The sequence below is a fragment of the Girardinichthys multiradiatus genome, chromosome 8 (assembly GCF_021462225.1).
Source record: "Girardinichthys multiradiatus isolate DD_20200921_A chromosome 8, DD_fGirMul_XY1, whole genome shotgun sequence".
In the NCBI taxonomy this organism is placed as follows: Eukaryota; Metazoa; Chordata; class Actinopteri; order Cyprinodontiformes; family Goodeidae; genus Girardinichthys; species Girardinichthys multiradiatus.
The window spans coordinates 18,666,734-18,689,666 of NC_061801.1; the positions used below are offsets into that span (position 1 = coordinate 18,666,734).

General features: G+C 38.8%; 1 protein-coding gene across 1 annotated transcript in view; it reads left to right on the forward strand.

The window, feature by feature from the left end:
• LOC124872543 (probable E3 ubiquitin-protein ligase HERC1) overlaps positions 1-22,933 on the forward strand; it is a 61,261-nt gene that overhangs the window by 5,807 nt on the left and 32,521 nt on the right. The window contains exons 3-30 of the mRNA XM_047372670.1: positions 1,333-1,428; positions 1,531-1,713; positions 3,642-3,854; positions 4,055-4,153; positions 4,278-4,374; positions 4,452-4,595; positions 4,794-4,921; positions 6,569-6,713; positions 6,803-6,974; positions 7,132-7,266; positions 8,131-8,296; positions 9,803-9,928; positions 10,675-10,899; positions 11,057-11,209; positions 12,587-12,719; positions 12,851-13,054; positions 13,155-13,391; positions 13,782-13,955; positions 14,045-14,180; positions 16,061-16,178; positions 16,276-16,477; positions 16,606-16,906; positions 16,994-17,042; positions 17,127-17,172; positions 18,511-18,761; positions 19,024-19,221; positions 19,331-19,451; positions 22,687-22,927. Coding sequence (XP_047228626.1) covers positions 1,333-1,428; positions 1,531-1,713; positions 3,642-3,854; positions 4,055-4,153; positions 4,278-4,374; positions 4,452-4,595; positions 4,794-4,921; positions 6,569-6,713; positions 6,803-6,974; positions 7,132-7,266; positions 8,131-8,296; positions 9,803-9,928; positions 10,675-10,899; positions 11,057-11,209; positions 12,587-12,719; positions 12,851-13,054; positions 13,155-13,391; positions 13,782-13,955; positions 14,045-14,180; positions 16,061-16,178; positions 16,276-16,477; positions 16,606-16,906; positions 16,994-17,042; positions 17,127-17,172; positions 18,511-18,761; positions 19,024-19,221; positions 19,331-19,451; positions 22,687-22,927 — 4,493 coding nt within the window. The remainder of the gene's footprint in view (positions 1-1,332; positions 1,429-1,530; positions 1,714-3,641; positions 3,855-4,054; positions 4,154-4,277; positions 4,375-4,451; positions 4,596-4,793; positions 4,922-6,568; positions 6,714-6,802; positions 6,975-7,131; positions 7,267-8,130; positions 8,297-9,802; positions 9,929-10,674; positions 10,900-11,056; positions 11,210-12,586; positions 12,720-12,850; positions 13,055-13,154; positions 13,392-13,781; positions 13,956-14,044; positions 14,181-16,060; positions 16,179-16,275; positions 16,478-16,605; positions 16,907-16,993; positions 17,043-17,126; positions 17,173-18,510; positions 18,762-19,023; positions 19,222-19,330; positions 19,452-22,686; positions 22,928-22,933) is intronic.

A 22,933-nucleotide genomic window follows, 5' to 3' on the forward strand; every position in this document is an offset into this window, starting at 1 on the left:
CACGTTACTGATAAAAAGAGCTAAGTCCCTGTTTTCAGTTTCACCTTGGTATGAAAATGCACCAAAAGGTTTTTTCTAAATGTATACCGTCAGTAGTGACAGCCGGTTAATACACATGTGATATCTTGGAAAGAAGGAAGGTCCAGTTCAGAGTGTAAAACAGCAAAGTGCAGCTTTATTGTTTGACATCCAAACGCACACTGTAGAGAGTTTATCATGCAAATTATTGTCACTTCAAGATCTCTGCTACACTGAATGACTTGGGAACTAAAAGAGGAAGTGATGTGTAAAAAGCAGGATATTGAAATTAGATGTTCTTCAGACATAGCTTGAGCAACATTAATACTTGCTAGGGCAGCACAATATTAGGAATGCATGTAATTGCTATTCTATTGAAAAATATTGCAACGGTGACCATTTCCTGACCTTTTCTTTTGCTTCATCACATTGCGCTCACCACTCTTGACCTTTAGGCTTTCATCTGGTTTGGGCATCTAGGGAAAGGAAAGTCTATGCAACATGCCAAATGTATCATTGGCTTGCAGAATTTGCATGCATGGCATTTAAAATGTATCCTGCCAAAAATTGCATTCAAGCTGTTATTTGCTATTGCACACATGGATATTCAGATAAAAAATGGGATTTGATTGATTGTGCAGCTTGAAATGTTAGTGTTTATCTCTGCTCCATTGGCCTTGGTGAGTTTTAGATTGTAAACTCTTTCATTTTTCTAATAACCAAATCATTCTAAAAGTGTAATCTATCTTAAAATGTTGAAAGTGTTTATTTTCATTTACTGAGTAGTGTTTTTGCTTAGCTCAGCAGAAGTTTTGGCCTGACTCTTCTCCATGCCACATGCTACATAAACTAAACTAAAATAAAATAACTACCTTCAAGTTTGGATTGATGCATTAGTGTGCAAATAAGGATTGACACTAAGCCAGTTTTCCAGTCCCCCAGAGTTAATTATATTGAATCATCCTAATCAGCTTTGCAGTAGTTTTGCACAACTGACGACCAGAGGTGGCTGTTTCCAGCAGGTTTTTTTTTTTATATTCTAATCTGCTGTGTTCAGAAAATGTGGCAAGGACATGATAATCTTTCAGATAAAATTAAATTTTAATGGATCAAATCTGTCAAACAGCTTAGTTAAAAAGCAAGTAGAGTTTTAGACTGTGATCAAGATTTCTTTTTAATGAACACGGTGCAAACAAGCAGCTGCTTTAATTACATCCCTGATGTAACTTGGCAGTCACAGGTCAAATTGTACCTACAAGCCATTATTTGTAGTGAAAGCACCTAAATCTGGAAAATAACAAATCATTTTCATAGGGTTTCCGTGGAGATCCTGTCAACACTCAGGTGCTAGCAAAGGACGCAAATGGACTTTGTCAACTCTCCCAGGCGGCTCTCTGTTTGTTTGAGGAGGTAAAAGGCAGCATAGATGCCTGCAATATAATTTAATCAGGTAAAGACAAAGACATTCCATTACCATACCTAAAAGAACTGTCCTCCGTTTGACTTTCACAGATATGTAACCTGGCATCGAACTGCCTGTGCTCCTGCAGCATGGACGTGGCTACCCCTGGTACAGAAAGCGACGCAGTAATGGTTTATGTTTGGGGCAGCAACAGCAGCCATCAGCTGGCAGAGGGAACGCTGGAGAAAATCCTACTTCCAAAACTGACGCAGGGCTTCAGTGATGCTCAGATGGTAGGTTTGACCAAATGTTTTTGACTAACGCAAATCTTAATTGTTATTCTTATTGAATTTCATGTCTTGGATTAATATTTGCATCATTTAGAAAGGTTTTTCAGTTTGTTAATTTTCTTGAAGTGAACCCAACCCTTTTCCCTTTTTATTTTTTATTTTTGTTTTGTCTAATCTGAATCGCAGCATGTATCATAATTCACCTAAAACATGCACTGCTCAATTTGCCCCTTGCCATTTCTTGTCTTTTTGGTTTTGGTTGATTAGTATTTTACCTTTTCCAGGTATGATATGGTGCTGTCTCCTGCAGATGGTTTTTTACTGAATGCAAGAGAGATGTTTATGCTCGTTAAGGCAATTGACAATTCAAAGTAACTTTTGGTTTGATTGTGTAAGAGTTTTACCAAAATCCGAATAAACTGAAACTGTGTGTTATAAAAAGTTTTAGAAAATGATAAGCAGTTCAAAAAATTAAAGTTGAGATTTTAGCATTTTAATAACTATCTATGGCTTGTTTACTGTTATCGTGGATATGAAATGAAGGTACAAATTAACAAATGGACAACCTGACCGGAAGCCACTTAAAACTGCTTATTAAAGGCATTGTCAGCAGTACAACGTAAGTTTTGTATGATTAAAACTGGCTTACACCTCAATAATACCACAGTTTCTATATCAACACTTAGGGCAATGTCTGTTTCAAACAACCATTAACAAATAGTCAGACTGTTATGAATGCAGACTTATTTCAGACCTCTTTATTAAAAATGGCTAAACCTGCTAATTTGCTCAAAAAAGAAATAGATACGTTTCTTTACAAGCTCAAACCATAAAGTACACAGATTAACATAACAAATGTAATGATATAAACGGGTAAAAATGCTTCTTGGCATGGTGCTTCAGCTATTGTTTGGTAGACATGCAAAGGCCCTGCAAAAGATAGTGAGGGGAGCTGAGAAGGTCATGGAGTGTTTCTACTCTCTCTCCAGGATCCATTTCAGAGTTGCTGCAGGAACAAGACTCTAGACATTGTCATAGACTCCTCACATTAGCTACGTTTACATGCACAAAATTTCACGATTGAAGTAAAATGTATTCAGATTAAAAAACAAAAAAATGATTGGATTGTACGGTTTATATGGACATAAGTAATCAGAATAAAACGATCGATCGGACTAAAAATGTGTCATGGAAACTTGCCAATCGGAATATTCTGTTAGCATCTAGCCAGAGCGACTAGCTACTCAAGGCAGAAATACGTCACGTTGACACGAGGTGCACATGCGCACTGAGGTCAGTTTGCCTCATTCAGAATAACTTGATCCTGTCGAGCGTTCTCAAGGATTACAATTTCTTTCCGATCCTGCTGAATCTGATCAGAATATTCCGACGGACATGTTTATAGTCTGATCGGCCATTTATTCAGATTACTTATGTCCATGTAAACGTAGCTATTGTTTCCATGAATTGCAGACCGGGCTTTTGATTTTCTTGAGGATCCTTGAAAGAAACGAAGAAAATGTAAAGTGGAATACATTTTGTTTTTTAGAACCATGAAATATTTGAATAGAAAACAATAAAAACAAAAAATTTACTTTTTACTTACTGTATTAAATAATTTCACAAATTTTAATGATGTTTTGAAGAGTTGTTGACATCTACGGTATGAAAGTTATGCTTTAATAAAAATTTTAATGTGTAAATAAACAATTGATTCATATCTATTTTCTTTTGCTATTTTGGCACTTTGTACTACATTGACCTCTAATGCCCAAGGACTTTGTATTTTTTTGGAACATTTTGGTTCACATATTTGTGCAGTACTGGTAGCGCTTAGTAAGAAAAATATGTTACACAAACTTCTTGAGGTGGAAATTCTATTTGGAGGAGATCTTTCAATGTTGATAATATCTTCTATGGGCTTCTTTCAGATCGAGGCAGGCCAGTACTGCACGTTCTCGGTGTCTGCAGATGGCTCAGTGAAAGCCTGTGGAAAAGGCAGCTACGGCCGGCTAGGTCTGGGTGATTCCAACAATCAGACTATGCCCAAGAAACTAGTGTTGGAGCCACACAGGAACATGAGGAAAGTGTCCTCCTCCAAGGGCTCGGATGGACACACTCTGGCCATCACTGTTGAGGGAGAGGTAAAATCCTTCGATTGACTTATTGTGCATATCGTTTCTTATGTATAATACATGTAAAATGAGCTTTGCTATTTTTAAAGTGCTTGATGCTACCCTACTACTCATATAACGGTTTTAACTCTCCTTTTCATGTGTAGATTTTTATATAATAAAAATCTAAACATTTATAAATTATAAAATTTACATGATGTTTCTTTTAGGTGTTCAGCTGGGGTGATGGCGAATATGGAAAACTGGGTCATGGAAACAGCGCTACACAAAAATACCCCAAAATCATACAAGGACCCCTGTCGGGGAAAGTAAGTCTGCAAAAAAGCAGCTTGTTCATAAAAAGAGGGGGTCTGTGCTTGGCTGGTTTTATTTTTACATTTATATTTGGGTTTGTTTCAACATTTTTTTAACATGTATTGGTTTCTCTAACAGGTTGTGGTATGTGTGTCTGCTGGCTACAGACACAGTGCTGCCGTTACTAATGATGGAGAGCTTTATACATGGGGAGAGGGGGACTTTGGCAGACTTGGTACACTCAAATTAGTTTTATCTCAATAATTATAAAGTTTCCAAATAATTTCTGATGGCCTGCTTTATCTGGTGTAGGTCATAGTGATAGCCAGAGTCGAAACATGCCCACACTAGTGAAGGATATCAGTGGAGTGGGGCAGGTAACCTGCGGCAGCTCCCACACCATTGCTGTGGCGCAGGACGGACGCACAGTGTGGTCCTTTGGTGGCGGAGACAACGGTTGGTTGTCACTTTATAGACATTTTAATTGAAAACATCTGGAAGAACAGTTTTTATGCAAATACCTATATAGATAAAAAACTCTGCTTATTTTCATGAAATTAACTAATCACCATCTGTATAGCAGTAGTATCAGGTTTCATTGTCATGATCGAAATGTTTTGACACAGTGAAAACATGCATGACTCATTTTTGCAGGTAAACTAGGTCATGGGGACTCGAATCGTGTGTATCGCCCAAAGGTCATCGAAGCCCTTCATGGATTTATCATCAGGAAAGTGTGTGCAGGCAGTCAGTCATCTCTGGCCCTGACTTCTGCAGGACAAGTAAGTACGGAAGCTTTTCGACTGAATCAGATTTAGACTGGGTTTATTAATCTGCAGATAATTTATGGTAAAAGAGCACATTATGGAGATGTATTAAAATTTCTTTTTTTGATGGTGCCAGTTGATGACAAAGATACTGATGCTGAAATCTTCATGCCCCAAAGTTCAAAGTGTGATATAGTAAACACACGCTGGCCAATCCCGGCATTTTATTTGGAACTGATCATTCTTGTGGTTGGAAACCACTGCATTTTTCTTGCCACACCTATATTTTTTCATAGTTTCTGTCACCTACCTCGCAGCCTTTGCAGGAAAAGACACCAATACTTTCAAGTTTTAGAGTGACTTCATCAGTGCTGACATTTGATCAGAAATTCAAAAGACATACTGAAACTAAGCTAAGATCTTTGCAACTGTTTTGATATGTTTGTCATTTTCATAGCATTCATCCCTAAGATAGGAGACTGGATCACACCTCTGTCTGATACTCATATTAGTTCAGAGTAGAGCTGTACAATATGCCAACTGTCATCACAGTATCACTGTGTGCGATACTTTAAACAAAGGACTGCTTGTCCCATGCTTGATAATTCTACATAATAACCATTTCTTTCCTTTTCTGATATACCTGGTTCATAGCATCAAATTAAACCAGACTCTCAAGCGCAATATTGTCCAAAACTGGCAAAATGATGTTGCATGCCTTCTCATACATGTACAGCAAAGTACCTCCAGCCGATCCAAGGCAAAGCCATCGTTCTTCTAGTAACCCTGAGGTAGTGCTCCACAAGGGCCCAAGATTGAAAATGCACATCTAAGATCTCCACTGAGTGTCAGACCCCAAGGTAGAGAGTATCTACACTGGAGAGGTTTTTCTCCTTAATTCGTGACCTCGCTTCTGTTTGCTGACTTTCAACAGCTGAAAAACAATAAACTAATTGGTCAAAAGCACATTTCTTTGATTATCTTGAGCTTTTATTAGACCAAATAGTCGATAAGTTACATTGACTTCCATTTTAACTTTAACATTTACTTTCCCCCTCAAAGCAGACATGGATGTTTCTTAGGAGAAGAAAGTGACATGATGTAGAATCCCTGTCAGCAGCTAATCAAACACACACAGTCCAGATTCATTGATATAAAGTACAACAATCACCTTCCTGAGAAATCCCAAGCTTAAGCACAGCTGTCTACAAATTTGTCCTCAGTTTTTTTCCTCGGTATCCTCTATCCTGCTAAAAAAGTAATCTAAAATCTAAGAATATTCTGCCTAATTCTTGACTAATATTAAGACTATTACAGTAAATCCACTTTGCATAACCTTCAGTTAGTCCCTTTGATCTTCTAAGTAAATCATACATCAAAAATAACCCTACAAATCTAAAAACATTGTATGGGCTAATAAATCTCTGACACAGCTTTATTGCCTCCATCTCTTTGCAAAGTTATGCCAGACCTGGTGTGGGTTTTCGTCGTGTCCTCCAGTGGGGACAGCCATGTCCCAATTATTTAATTCCTTTGACTAACTAATGTATGTGTTTACATCCTAAATTTATGGCTAATCAGTCACCTAATTACATTGGGAAAGTTGACAGATTTTTGTTTCAGGAATTAATATGCATTTGTTTACCTATGCTTTACCTTTAGGTGTTTGCTTGGGGCTGTGGCTCGTGTTTAGGATGTGGATCCTCTGAAACGACATCATTAAGACCCAGGTTCATAGAAGACCTGGGAATCACCAAGATTATTGACATCTCCTGTGGGGACAGCCACTGTCTTGCTTTGTCTCATGGTGAGATATCTTCACCAATTAACTGCTTCCTACTAAATGATTCCAGCATAATGTGCAACTATGTCCAAAATGTGTTCTCCTGTGATCAGATAACGAAGTGTACGCTTGGGGTAACAATACGATGGGCCAGTGCGGGCAAGGCCACACCTCTACACCAATAACCAAACCCAGAAAGGTTCTTGGCTTAGAGGGGGTCTCAATCCAGCAAATAACAGCTGGCACCTCTCACAGTCTCGCATGGACTGCAGTTCCAACTGATAGGTAAACAGTCATTAAAAGGATCTGTCTCCTTAGTGAAAACCGACTTGTAATATCTGTTTTTTGAAATGCTTGCTTTGTCTTGTGGAATGTGGGTTTAATATGCGTTTGTATGTATATGGTTTTCTGGGTTTTTAGATCTTTTTGTTTCTTTGTTTAGGCAACTAGTGGCATGGCACAAATCCTTTTGTGTCGACCTGGAGGAGAGCACTTTCACGTACTTGCGCAACTTCCTAGAAACATACTGCGATGGCATTGGTAGCGATACGCCGCCGGCTCCATTTTTATCTAAAAGGTAGGAGATTAACTTCTTGCTATGTTCAGTGACCAAAGAATACAATCCAGAGTTCTTACATTGTCTTAAGCCTAAAAAAAGTATGGATTTTGATATTATTTTTAATTCTGGATAAGTATGAAAAATATTATGCATTTAATATTAAAAAAATTAATGAGTTCCTAGACCTCATTCCTTTATGTGTTACCCAGCAGATATGAATTTCTGAAAAATAAAGGCTTTTTACATTTAGAGATTTGGTTGAAAAATATGCCCTTTCTTTTTGATTTGCCACATCACGACTTTGTTTTTAGCTTTATTGATCAGTGTGTTTTTTGGGTTGCTGATAAAAAACACAGATAAATACACCCTCATTCATCTGGCCTTCTTAGTTGTCCGAAGCAATAAACCTTTTAGTTTTGACAAACAAAATACAGGTATCATAGATTGCTTCAAAGAATCTGTAGGATAATCTTGTCTAGATTTGACAAATCTAATTTGTATGGGTTTTGAAATAAACTTGGTCGAAGTAGGTGCCAAAAAAGTGAAGAAAAAGTCCCCTTTAGTATACTGTTGAATTAGAATCCAACTTCAGTATTGTTTATTCCTAATTTTTGAAATTTGACATTTTACTTAGTTGTCTAGAATGTCATAAAATCTGTTGGGGGAAAAATGAAAACTTGAATCTGGAAACAGAAACTGGAAAAATAGAAACTCTGAAATAATGTGAAGGAACCCTGACAGTTCTTTGTTGACATTAAATAATAATAACTGTTAACATTAAAAATTCTTCACCACCATCATAAGGGCATGTTGACAGCCACATATTTCCTTGCTTGCTCCTTTTAATCCCCTCTTCTAAAGCTGTCTGTGTCTGTTCCTCAGGGACCACCATCATTTCCTTCTGCTGTGCATGAAGTTGCTTTCCATCCACTTGTCCTTGGCCCATGCAGGCGGCACAGGGGCCATGGTTCTTGGTTCTCAGGGCAGGCCCTTGAGAAATCTGCTGTTCAGGCTCATAGACACCAACATACCAGAGTCCATACAACAAGTAAATTATCTGAGTTCCTTTTCTAATATACTAATGAGTTAGAGATACACAATATTTTAGATTGCAGTTTTCATTACAGTATCAGGGAGTACAAAACTGCAATTGCAAACGACCTCTTTGACATAATCTCTTGTAGCGTATTTTAAGCGTCTTGCATTCACTCATAACACTCATAACATATTAGGCCAGGGGAATTGCCCTTAATGCCCACGCCTGGTGTAGTTTTAGTGGCTGAGCTCACAGAGAGGGGTGGAAACATTGTGAAATTGTCAAGAAAAAGCAAAAAGAGTCATAAATGACAATGCATATTTCCCTGATATCATGCAGGCCTACCATAGATGCACCGATCAGAATTTTGCTGCAGATATCCGATCTCTGGCTGTTGTAAAATGTTGACCTTTATGTTCTGATTTGTCTTTGGGAATAATATTTATCAAAGCATAGAAAATATTGCTTCTAACCCTCCCACCAAGACTACTCAATAATTTCTTGCCCCAGAAGCAAAAGAGTTCAAGTTTGATTTTACTTATGTTATAAAATAAAGACAAACTTATTTTTGAAATAACATGTTAAACTGTCTTTAGCATCTTTAGCATGGTTAATATTACTAACTGCAAACAGCACTCTCCATTTGTGTTCCCTAGCGAATGAAAAGCTTTATCTTAAATCTGAAATTCCCAAAAAGCTGCCAACATTTCAACATCCAGCATGTTCAGACCACAGAAAGAGTTTGAAAGCTAAGCAGGATACAACAGAGCAACCTTGATGTAATACATTCAGCTTTATCTGCTGAAGTCCAGATCAGCTCTCCCTTTTAAAAGACCAAGGCATCCCCAAGGCGGTAGGAATGACCACCACCTGCCAAAGTTTGGCTCTGTGTTGTAACAGTTTATATTTTCTATGAATGTATGTCCTCTTTTCCTTCAGTTTCCTTTTAAATGGCTTCTTGCACCTCTTGTCTTTTTGCTGACCTCGTGTTTAAACCCTTCACCTTTGAATCTGCTTCCTTCTGTAAAACTCTCATACCGTGGAGAGCTGTGGTCATCTCGACCTGTTAGCACTCAGTAATAATGCCTCAGTGATCAAAGAAAAAGTATTTTTTAGAGTTTCCAACTGGCCAGTCAAAGGTTAGGGCTGTCAAGCTAAAAACTGTCCATTTCCAGTCACCAGCCTCACTGTGTCTCATTTTGGGATGAGACTAACAGGGAGAGCTTGGTTTCCATGTGACACACTGTCATAGAAACTTTAATACCTTTGGTAACTTTATGAAAAGTGGTCTAAGAAGGAAAAGATCTTTAAACAGTGGTTAAAACTTTTTTGATGGGCTTAAAGCAACAATTAGTGGCAGTGCCTTACTACTTACAGAACCAAAAAGGTTTTTTAGCTTGTGCAGCACATTTACTAAAAGGTTGTTGTGTTTCTAATATATTTTTGTAGCTTGCAGTTAATTATACTAATGGATCTTTTGTCTTTTTTCGTTGTGCTGATACTTCTGGTGCTCCACAGGCAGTTTTAGACACACTGTCTATTGGTGCCTCCCTGCTGCTGCCTCCTCTCAGGGAACGAACTGAACTGCTCCTCTCACTCCTTCCTCAAGGCCCCCAGAGTTTAAATGTCCTCTCCAAAGGCCAGGTATGTAGCTTAACTTTAAACCAGTGCAGATCATAAAGGATTGCACCTTATTTATTACTTTGGTATTTATTTATTATTTTGTTTTAGGGTATCGGAGAAAAAAAAAGGTTAAATACAGATGCACGCCACAGATTTGTGTTTGTTAAAATGTTTTGAAAAGCATTTATCCGTATCTGTTAACATAAAATTCCAATAGAATACGTTGACCCATGTGGTTTTAACGTGTAACAAGTTCAAGGTGGATGAATGCCTTAAATGCCATTGTTTATGTGCATTCTGCACTCTGCTCAGAAAGCCTCAGAAATGTGTAAATGGTAAATGGACTGAATTTATATAGCGCCTTTCCAGTCATACAGACCGCTCAAAACGCTAGAGCCACATTCACCCAATCGCACTCACTAACGCTCACACATTCATACACCGATAAACAGATCGGTAGGCAACTTGAGGTTAAGTGTCTTGCCCAGGGGCACATCGACATACAGCAGGAGGAAGCTGGAATCGAACCCACGACCTTCCGATTGCAAGACGACTACTCTTCCTACTGAGCCACAGTCGTGATCTTTGAAGGTGTGAAGAACAAAAGTGTTTGAGCTTCTCTTGCTGATAGCTGGCCTGCTACAGCTAGAGAAACCACTGCGCCGGTTTGGAGTGTCGTTTGGCTGTATGTGTGAACGATGGCTAGTGTTGTGAAAATATGTAACTGTGAAAACTATTACTCATCTACATGTCATGTCTTTTCAAAGCGCCTGCAGTTAGACATGGTCCTCAGCAGCCTTCAGGATCAGAGCCATGTAGCTTCGCTGCTAGGTTATAGCAATTTCGGTGAGGTGACAGGCCTTGGACCTCCGCTTACGCCTGCTGCATCAGCCCGACCACCCTCCTCCTCCAGCTCAGTCGATGCCTATGACCCGCTGCACTTGGCAGAGGTCCTACTGAGAACACTTCTGCTCAGCATTGGCTTTTATACGGTATGAATGCAAGGACCTCATGTATGTAGAACTTTAGTCACAGAATGTAGTGCTGATAATTGGAGTAGGTTAAAAAGGGAAACACAAACCCTAGTACTGATAATAAAACAATGTGACCTTTTTTAAACTGTGGGTCTGCCTATGTGTGTTCATACAGGAGCAACAGTTTGGAGAACTGGAGAAAAATAGCGATAAACAACTATGTGGAGGTGGTGAGGGACAAACTGATCCTCCATCTCAATTCCACCAGCTGCTGTCAGGACTTCACAAGCACCTGCTTGCCCACTGCTACATTCAGTCCAGTCCTGAGGTAACAAACTGAATCAAACAATTAAAGCGAAAACGTGGCTGGTACAGTTCCAGTCAGACGTTTACATACACTTCATGGGCATATATTATTTAAAAACCTTGACCATTTTAAAGGTTTATTTGATCTGTTCTTCTTTCAGTGTGAAAGAATACATTTTTTTATAGCCATCCACAAGCATCTGGCTGGGTCTTGGCAGAATTGACAGAGGTCGTTTAAACTAGTTTATTTCCCAGCTTCTAAGCATAGCCCATAAATGTTTAGTGGGTGTATATTAGAGCCATCCCAGAAACTTTATCTTGCTCTGCTTTATCTACACCTTAATCTAGCTGTTGGGTTGAAATGAAGTTAAAGAATTTAAAGCTAATCAACCTTGCTCATTTTTCCATCCACCTTGTGCACTACAATACTTCTAGTGAGAAAAAAAACCACAGCATGATACTGCCACCACCATGCTTGACAGTTGTTATGCTGCTTTTAAGTTTAAAATCTCATCATAGTGGCCAAAAAGCTTAGTGTTTGTCTTGTCAAACCAAAATACTTTTCTCCACAAGGCATTTGCCTTGTCCATGACGGCAGTTGCAAATTTCAGTCAACCTTAAAGGTATGTGTTTTGGAGCAGGGGATTCTTTCTTGGTCGACACCTTGTCCGTCCATGCGTATGTAAAATTCGCCTCACTGTGGACATTAAGACGGATGTTCCATCATCTTACAGTGTATAAACATGAGCCTTGGCCGGTCCTGGTTGTTCTTAAACATCCTGACCATTTTGTCTTTTGTGCAAGGTAGACAGTTTGGGTTAGATGGTTGAAACTTGGACACAACTGGGTGCCCCAGCAGGGCAATGATCCCAAACAAACATCAAAGCTGTTGTTAATGAACAAATTATGCTTTTGGAATGGGTTACACCAAACATTGACCTGTATCCATTCGAACCAACCAATTAAAAGGAAATCCAAATGTGTACCTAGAAAAGTGATGGAATTTCCAACTAGAAATTTGACGAAGGCTTGTTAATGGCTACAGAAAGTAAGGGGTTGGTGTGTCTATAAATATTTGAACTTGTATGTATAATTTTGTTCCAATGAGGATCAAAGATAAGCTGCAATTAATTAAAACTTGTGCACCTAATCTTTTTTGTGTAATTCATTGAAGTTGCATCATCAGTCTTCCTCAAATAATGGCTCAAAATTAATGGCAACATGCCCAGTGTATGTGAATTTGAAATGAGAAGCGTTACTGGAGTAAACATCCAGAAATGCTCAATGAGAAATGCTTTTTTGCCACATTTTCTTTGACAGGTCATTGTCATATTTATCACCTTGAGTTATTTATGGTTGTATTTGAAGCGATGATGTCATTCTTTGTTCCTATTTGTAGGATGACGGCAGTGTAACTCTGCTTCGCGAGCACCTTTACCTGCTGCTTCCCTGCGCTGCCGAGACTCTCAAGAGGTCCACTAACCTGCTGAAAAAGAGCTCCCATGATAAACAAATAATTAAGAAGCTACATAGTAAGAATGACAGCTACAGGAAAAGTTGTTTATGAAGCATTCTCACTATGGTGTTAAATCTAGAACTTTTCAGAAGGTTTAGTGTGCTAAATGGCATTGATCCTCTTCTATTCTCTCACCTTTGGTCCCAGCTGTGTTGTACAATTCAGTTGCGGGCAGCTTGCTGTGCCAAGTTATGTACTCCTTGCTGCTGCTGCCACTGGACACAGTTCAGCCTCTTCTAAACCATTTGCTGTCGGTGTTGGAGCACCTCAATGAACTAAACAGTCTGCTGCCTGAGACGTTAGTGCTGGAGGAACAAGAGCTGGATGTAGAGGCTCAGAAACCATCCCCTGGTCAGTTCACTGTCCTTTAAATGTATTATTTTTATGTTTATCTAATTTTTCAGTTAAAATACATACATCTAGTTTAATAATAAAAGGGATTGTCTTATAGATAAAAGTGAAGATTCCTTTCCAACTCTTGGAAAGGAGCAGCAGCAGGAGGAGGAGGAGGAGGAGTACAGATGGGTTTGGATACTGGACCTGGAGCGGTCTGTTGCGTTGGCGGCTGGACGCTGCCTTGGCGGTATGCTGCAAGGTCCGCCGCCTTCACTCCATGAGAAAATATCAGAGACGTGGTTATCGAACATTCTCTTGAGGAATGGTCTGGAGATGAACTTTGAACAGCTTGGTAGGAAGTTACAGAGCTTATTCTTCCGTTTTTCAAACACATTATCTGTGAAGAACAGATGTTATTTCAGCATTTCTTATATGTATGTCTCTATAATCTGGCAACAAAACAAACATTTCAGCTTAAAAATCATAGAAAAACAGGGTGTTACAGAAAGTGAATGGAGATGAGTGCTGACAATAGTGGTGGGACCTCACAGAAGAGAGGAAGCAGGTCTGCTTACTTTACGTGATGGACCTCTTATATAATCAGGCTTAAGGGATGCATTGAATGATGTCCTTAACTCTTGCAGATGTCCATTAAATCTTCATGCCACTGAGAAAGTCAGCTGTAAATGTTCATGTGAGGTGTTGTTTTCATTAATGAGTTAAGTGATATGGTCTCCTGTAGACTCTACCATGGCTTGGCTAACTGAGGTCATGTTACTGGGGAACAGTGATGCCCAACAGACAGAGCTAAGTCTAACTGAGGACACCAGGACTTTGCTGGAACTGGCCCTGGGCTCCACCAGGGGACTTGCAGGTGTCTTGTGGTGGAAGATGGAGGAGTATGCTCTCAGCAAAGGTACTCTGACTTGTGTGTCTCTTTATAAATATAATTGTATGCTAGGAATGATTTTGATTGTTTCATTTTGTGACTTTTTTGCAACTCAGTTGTGTTTTCTATGAAAGCAGAATGGGAGAATGGAGGTTCTTCAGAGGATTACCTGCTGCCAATCGTCTGCCGCTGCAGTCTTGCTGCTCTCCTTAAACACACTGGGCTGCAGAATGAGGCCTGCTGGCAGGACAGGTGAATAACATTAGCAGTAGTCCTCATACAGTATACTGAAAAAACCTTAAGTAGTAGTGGTCCACATACTGTAAATTGAAGTACTTACCAAACAGAATTTCTCATGTGATAAATGAACATTAACGATGTCCCCCAGTATTGATCAGAACTATTTCAGATTAGGGATTTGCTGATGCAGGGTCTCAGTCTGATCATTGAATGATGGCCTGCAAACCAATTTTAAAAAAATAATTTCTTTCTCAATGTCTGACAATAAATCAGACTAAACCTTTCCTTCTTTAGGTCAGGTAGCATTACCAAAGTTATCTTCATTTGGTAAATGTAAGAATAATGAGAGAGGGAATTTTTATTTATTTCTGGGCCACCATTATCGCACATACCTTTTTAGCTCTGACCACACATTTTCTATTGGACTAATATAAGGGCCTCCTCATATCTTACACAATTTATTTTTATATTTTTTTCCATGATGTCGCATAAGGAAATGTGTGGTGTTAAAATACATCCACAGGTATGCCTCCATTTTAGATAAAGGATGTGAATTAACCTCCCAAAAGCTTACAAAGCCATGACATCATCATCTGGGTTTGTCCTGATTGTTTAAAGGAATAGCAGGAGTCCTATTTGTGATCTTATAACTTTAAAGAAGGTAATAAAAAATATCTTAAAAACACATTATTCTGGCAAGTTGAAATACTGTTGGTAATCTTAACTGACATAAAACAAGTTTAAAAGGTTTGCACTGATTTAATGTCAGATTGTGAGAAACTATTCATTGTGTCCTTTTATACAATGTATGTTAACATCTGGTTTAACTGTATGTTTTTAAAACACGATAGCTTTAAACTGCAGTAAAATAACACACTGATTTTGTAGCACTGAACTCACTCATCAGTGTCCAGATGCTGCTGTGTTTGCAGTTGTTGACAGTGGCAGATATTTTGTCCCATCTGGAGACTCTGTAGAACAGCATATTAAGTTGTCCCATGACAGAAAAGCAGCTCTAATCTTCAGATAGTTCATCAATTAAAACGCTGATAGTTTTATCCTTTGTTTCTAAAGATACACTACTGATCCTAAGACTGTTTGACTTTGATACCGTTTTCAATCATTTGTCAACTGTTTGTTTTTTCTCTTGCTTGTGTAATTTTCTTTTTGCATTTTAATGCTCTAACAACCGCCTTTTGATTCTCAATAATGAATATGAATTCTTAATTATGATATGGTAATTAATTCCCCAGTCAGATTTCAATCATGAGTGTTTATCTGACTCAACACAGACATCTACAGTGTTCCCTGAACTCACGTCCTTCTCCTGCTGAGGATGTTTTTACAAGTAGCAGTTTTCTGGAGTGCTCCTCTAACCTTAGCATGTTTACTCCCTGGTATAATGTGAATTGTTGATATGAATTATAATTTGGTTCGTAACATATTTCAGTGTGGTTCAGCTATCAGTTAGCAGATAAAACCTCCAAAAAGTTTGTTCTGCTGTTCATAAACTTGGGGCCTCTTTTAAACGTTATTAAATTCAATAACTAGGGTTTTATTTGCTCTTTGCCTAGTTTTTACTATCATACCGAGAGCTCTGGGGGATATCTTGAGTACAGTACACTTCGCAGCTCACGTGACATATACAGAGATCTACAGGGGCCACATGCACCATATGCACAATTGAAATGATATCACAGAAAGTACACCAAAATCAGGGATGGATAATTGAGTTCAGTCAGGGACTCTGATACTTGTCATTTTTAACGGTCTTGTTCAGAACTCCAATCTGATACTTGGGATCGGATTAGGACATCCCTATTATTAATGTATTATAACCACTGTTTGAAGTGCTGTCAACAGTCTCAATTTATCTGTTTTTATTGAAACAGAGATGAACCATCTGAGATGCTGTTTGAGGTCTATGAAACAGTTTTTAAGCTCAGAAGCTCTCTTTTGGCTTTTAAAAATGCTCCAAAAATGTCTGTGAGGCAAGACACAACCAAACAGGTAACATTACCAAAAATGCAACACCTAAAAATATAAACTATTTTAAAATCTTTAAAATCCTAAAAAAATGTCAATTTTTTTTCCCTGCATAATGCAGAGCTCCCAGTCTCCCCAAAGTCCTGATGTTGACAGTCAAGAACCCTGCATGTCCACGGAAGAAGTAGGAAAGGATCATGAGCAGCAGGCAGTAGGTTACTGTAACCGGGAAGTGCAAGTACCCCCAACACCGACAGGAAACCACAACCATGAAGAACTGACAGAAAATGAAAGATTTACTAGCAGTCGTATGTACCTGTCAGGTCAGAAATTTTTATTTCTGTCTATTAATAATGTTTTGCTCTTTTTCCTGTACTGAAAGACACTCACCTGCATGTGTATCTGATATTGATCACAACACATCTTAATCTTGAGTGTTTCTCCTTTGCAGAAGTCCTGGAATCATTCATGGCCACACGGGAAGCCATGCAAGTGCAGCAGAATGTGACGGTCTATGAGTCATTTGGCACTTCCACTCTCCCCAGCAGCATGGAGAACCCCGTCAATCCAGAGAGACAGCCGGATCCCAAACAACAGTGGGAAAATCGTAGTGAATCAGATGAAGGCCTGTCGTTTCCTGCTGCCTGTCAGCTTGTGATATCTCGATGCCTCTTCCTTCTACTGGGAGTCAGGCCTGCTTGGGTAGAACCCAGTGAAGGAGAAAATAATCAAGCTGGGATCGCTGCTGCAATGTAGAGTTTGCACTGTGCAGTGTGTGTTTGGTTGTTTTTAATATTTATCTGATAACTAAGCATTTGCATCATCCCTCTCTCCTTCAGGAAGTTATCCTCAGAGTCGTTTACAGTAGCTCTTACTGGAAGAAAGCAGGTAAACTGCTGCAGGAAATCTTCTCCCTCGATCGTCTGATCTCTCTGTCTTATTATTTCTGTTTGTTATTTTCGTCTGATTTAGTTTGACCTGTCCAAAAACTCCCCTGGATCTTCTGCAAATAAAATGGGTGAGTGGAGAAACTTTAAGTCTGAACATGGTTTTATTGAAATAATATTTATTTACAGGAGGTGTCGTCAGACAGTGTCGTTTATTCTAAGCTTGGATTGTGAATTAGTAATGTGTGATTTCTTGTAAAACACAATGAGATTAAGACACAAACATTTATCTTATAAAGCATTTGATATTATAAAATCATGTCCAGCGAATATGAGATGGAGAAATTGGTACTTATTTTAATATCACATACACCAGAATGTTGGAGCCAAATGTTAAATGTCATTCATAAATTTCCATAAGATTGAGGTTGGGGTCAAGCCTGGAGCTTAATTATCCATTCAAAGCAACTTTCTATATTTGTTGCAGATCATTGTCCTGTTGGAACACCCAATTGTGTCATATTTCAACCATCTGACCCAAGCAGTCCAACTCAGATGAAAAGAAATTGGTTAGGATGTTCAAGAAACAACAGCGAAACAACCAAGCATGCCATAAACTAGAAGAGAGTAAAGTGTCAGTGTCCACAGTGAAGCTGTGAGTTTTAACATCAGCATTGACTGAGATGGTGCTGACCAAGAAACAATCCCCAGACTGAACATGTGAAAAAATAAAACAATTGCAGCTGCTTACAAACCAAATGCCTTCTGGAGAAAGGTTTTATGGTCAGACCAGACAATGATTGAGCTGATTTGACACAAGGTCATAAAATACGTTTGGCTTTCAGATCTAAGAACACTGTGCTGATTGTCAAGCATGACGGTGATAGCATAATAGTGAGGGGTACAGGGGTATTGCACAAACTGGGTGGAGTAATGAAGACTACTATGAGAGGACCACTTCAGTTTTTTTGGTTTACCTCAAATACACAGCCTGAACAATTAGGTGTTTTCAATAGGACAATGATCCTGAACACATACCAAAACTGGTTTCAGGATGGATCAGATGGCTAACATGAAGCTCCTGGAACAGCCTGACTTAAACCTTCTTGAAAATGTATAAGGTCTTTTGCGAAAAACCAACCAATTTAAATGAGCTCAAGTCCAGGAGGAATTATGCCAAACCTTGTTGGTGGCTTCAAAAAACTTGAGGTTTCTCTGCAGCTTGCCAAGCTACTTTTAACCAAATATTAGCAGAGGTGTATTTATAAGTATGAGTCTCTATGTATAATTTTGACTTTGTGCAGATTTGAGGAAATCCACATACATGCATGTGCATTCTACTCTTGTTTTAAAAGCTACACGACTACATCTTTGTTAAAAGCCCCAAATTAATAACATTCATAACCATGATGAGTGGACATAAACGTTTGGTAGAAATATTGTACATTCTATTGTTCTGTCCCCTTCAGGCTTACCTCTGTGTTCCTTGGGGATAATGAAAGAAGCTTGGGATCGCTTACGGCAGTGCATCAGCCCAGTTGGCTCCATGTCCCGCAGCAGCGACAACACTTTGCCTATTCTTCACCAGGTGTTTCAGTTCAGCTGTGGAGGCTTGGCTCTCCTACCTTCTTCACCAACCTTGCCTGGAATACAGAGCTGTGGGCAGGCGGATCCGAAATCCCTCACTTTAGCCATACTGCACCAGCAACAGCGAGCTGAGGTAACTGAAATTATTTTTTCTTTGTGACAATATAAACACCAGTGAATGCTGTTTTGTGGTAATTATGTCTATCTGTGATGCTTAAAGGTAGCCAGCCTGTTTCCATGTTGTTCTGCTATATTTACTTGCAGTATTTACATTCACACACCCACACGGTTACAAATTAAGGATACATTTTCCCACATGTGGGGGCTGATGTAGGCCTAAAGTGCTGTTAAGATCGTAAGTTTCAGGTAAATCCTAACTCTGTTTTTCTGATCAGATGCGTCTGGAGGCCTTGTGTCAAATCTCAACCTTCCTGTCTAAGATGGAAGAGAAGAACACTCGATCCTCAGTCCCCCCACACGTTCCTTCTTTGCTGCAGACTGTGCAGCTCCAGTTTCTGTCTGGATGTTTTGCATTGGGAACACAAATCATTGGATCTCACTTAGGAGCCAATTATGAGACCCAGCATTACATGGTACAGTCTGTAATCCAACCATCGTAAACATTATGCTTGTTTAGGATGTCCTGGGATTTGCTTAAGTAATGCAATATTTAACCTAAATTTCTGTCTTATGTCAATCTAGTGTGGGACTAATGCAGCTTCCATGGAGACAAAGAGAGCACTAAAAGCTGCAGCCCACACCTTTTACCAGCAAGTGGTGCATGTCCTCAGAATGAAAGTCCAGTTTGAAAAGGACCATCCAGGTATTCAATATAGTGTTTTCAATAACTAAATAATAACAGCAGTAGTAGTGATTTTAATGATTGTAATAATAACAGGCATGCATTAAAATGTGATTAGACCTTAACAGAAAGAAATAACATTTATTTTCATCTGTTTATTTTCACTTACTGCATTTAAATCTCAAGTGATCGAATGTGTATTCCTTGCATTTCCTCCATCTCACAATCATGTGTTTGTCAGCTGCCATGCTCCTCCTTTAATATTCTGTCACCGAACAAAAATGCGATCGAGTAGTCATCTGTCCCATCTGCTTGGTTGAATTAGATATTGCTATATTTAGAGCGTAAACATATTATAATTCAGGTAAGTGGAAACATATCAAGTCACATGTTGACTGTATATTCTTTAATTCAAGTAAAAAACCTTTTTTTTTCCCATTACAATGCCATATTTATTTTTCTTAAAGGAAAAAGTGTAAATCAGTTTTTCTCAAACATTTAAGACCAACCCCCCTTTTTAAGAAAGAATATTTATTTTCAAGTCCTGGGAACAATCTGGCTAAAGAATATAAAAGTATAAAAATGTACAAATTTCTTTTGAATTTTCTTTCACTTTTCAGTTTTTGCTGTGTCAAAGTGTTTTTTTTTTAAATTTAAGGTAACAATTAAGTAACCACTGCAATTTGCTAAAACTATAAAATATATATAAAAATAACATAAAAATAGTCTGCACATCAGCCTTTTATTGTTTAGGACTAAAGTAAAATAAAATACATTCATATTCAATAAATTACAGTATTATTAAAACGTTTATTTACTTCAATAACACATTACAGGTCCTTCTCAAAAAATTAGCATATTGTGATAAAGTTCATTATTTTCCATAATGTCATGATGAAAATTTAACATTCATATATTTTAGATTCATTGCACACTAACTGAAATATTTCAGGTCTTTTATTGTCTTAATACGGATGATTTTGGCATACAGCTCATGAAAACCCAAAATTCCTATCTCACAAAATTAGCATATCATTAAAAGGGTCTCTAAACGAGCTATGAACCTAATCATCTGAATCAACGAGTTAACTCTAAACACCTGCAAAAGATTCCTGAGGCCTTTAAAACTCCCAGCCTGGTTCATCACTCAAAACCCCAATCATGGGTAAGACTGCCGACCTGACTGCTGTCCAGAAGGCCACTATTGACACCCTCAAGCAAGAGGGTAAGACACAGAAAGAAATTTCTGAACGAATAGGCTGTTCCCAGAGTGCTGTATCAAGGCACCTCAGTGGGAAGTCTGTGGGAAGGAAAAGGTGTGGCAGAAAACGCTGCACAACGAGAAGAGGTGACCGGACCCTGAGGAAGATTGTGGAGAAGGGCCGATTCCAGACCTTGGGGGACCTGCGGAAGCAGTGGACTGAGTCTGGAGTAGAAACATCCAGAGCCACCGTGCACAGGCATGTGCAGGAAATGGGCTACAGGTGCCGCATTCCCCAGACCTGGGCTACAGAGAAGCAGCACTGGACTGTTGCTCAGTGGTCCAAAGTACTTTTTTCGGATGAAAGCAAATTCTGCATGTTATTCAGAAATCAAGGTGCCAGAGTCTGGAGGAAGACTGGGGAGAAGAAAATGCCAAAATGCCAGAAGTCCAGTGTCAAGTACCCACAGTCAGTGATGGTCTGGGGTGCCGTGTCAGCTGCTGGTGTTGGTCCACTGTGTTTTATCAAGGGCAGGGTCAATGCAGCTAGCTATCAGGAGATTTTGGAGCACTTCATGCTTCCATCTGCTGAAAAGCTTTATGGAGATGAAGATTTCATTTTTCAGCACGACCTGGCACCTGCTCACAGTGCCAAAACCACTGGTAAATGGTTTACTGACCATGGTATCACTGTGCTCAATTGGCCTGCCAACTCTCCTGACCTGAACCCCATAGAGAATCTGTGGGATATTGTGAAGAGAACGTTGAGAGACTCAAGACCCAACACTCTGGATGAGCTAAAGGCCGCTATCGAAGCATCCTGGGCCTCCATAAGACCTCAGTGCCACAGGCTGATTGCCTCCATGCCACGCCGCATTGAAGCAGTAATTTCTGCAAAAGGATTCCCGACCAAGTATTGAGTGCATAACTGTACATGATTATTTGAAGGTTGATGTTTTTTGTATTAAAAATAGAAATTTTGGGTTTTCATGAGCTGTACGCCAAAATCATCCGTATTAAGACAATAAAGGACCTGAAATATTTCAGTTAGTGTGCAATGAATCTAAAATATATGAATGTTAAATTTTCATCATGACATTATGGAAAATAATGAACTTTATCACAATATGCTAATTTTTTGAGAAGGACCTGTATATAGATTAATTACACATGGACTGATGTTATAAGCCTTTATAACATTATATCATATAACATAATTATAATGATTTTCTGCTTACAGCTAATGACAATACAGTTAATATAAAAAAAAACATTTTACATTACAAAACATTACAGAAAACATTTTTAACACTGAAATCTGTGTTTAATGAAAGGTATGTATTAAACCTGCTTAAAGGTTGTTATTTTCAAAACGTACTTTTATTCTGACTTTTATTACGACTGTATATATATAAAAAAAACTATTTAGTACAAAAAACACAGATCAGTGCAGGTTTACTGGCAAAAATATTGTTTTACTCAGTAGTGAGCTGTTTATTATAGAATGGTGGCTCGGTGCCTTATTCTTCTCTGAGGCTGTTTTTTTAACTCAGTTGTCTTGCTCATCAGCTTTTCTCCACCCATAACATCACATCAATGTGTCTCACTACATTAATAGCTTTATACGTTCAGCTGTCAAGCACATGTATGTCTTTCTTTATCTCTTAACCTTCACTGTAATTCCAACAAGTCCAACAAGCATTTATACCTGTACATGTTTATGAGTCACAGAGTGCAAGAAGGGAGGATGAATAGAAGCCCTGCATACATCTACCATTGTTTGTCAAAAATTGAATATAACTGTTGTTTAGGTGTAACTAGTAGTCACTACTTGCTTTAATTTTATTGGTAATGAAAATAAGCTTTGTGTTATTAGCCAAACTTTGTGCTTTTCAGGGCAATTTTAAAATATGATGATACCAAAAGCAAATATTTAAAATCTGACTCCCTCAGATCAATCATTAAAGTGTCACAACAGACTTTCATTAAAGAGTTTTCACATCTAGGAGCAGATCTTGAAGCCTGCTTTGTTTTATATTCTCCTGTCCATTGCAGGGTTGTCCCAGCACCTCCTCCTTGCCACCATGTTTGCACTGAACTTCTGTTACCAACCTGTGGATCTGGTGCTGATTATCCAATGTGACATCCTGGAAATCCTCTCCATGTTGACCAACAACAGCTGTGCTTTGATGAACCAGGGCTGGTTGGCGGCTTCTACTTCTGGTTCGATGCTCCTCAGCGGGGCAGTCAAACTAGCCTGTGCCCGCTTGCTTCAGATACTGACTGTAGCTGCAAGGTCAGA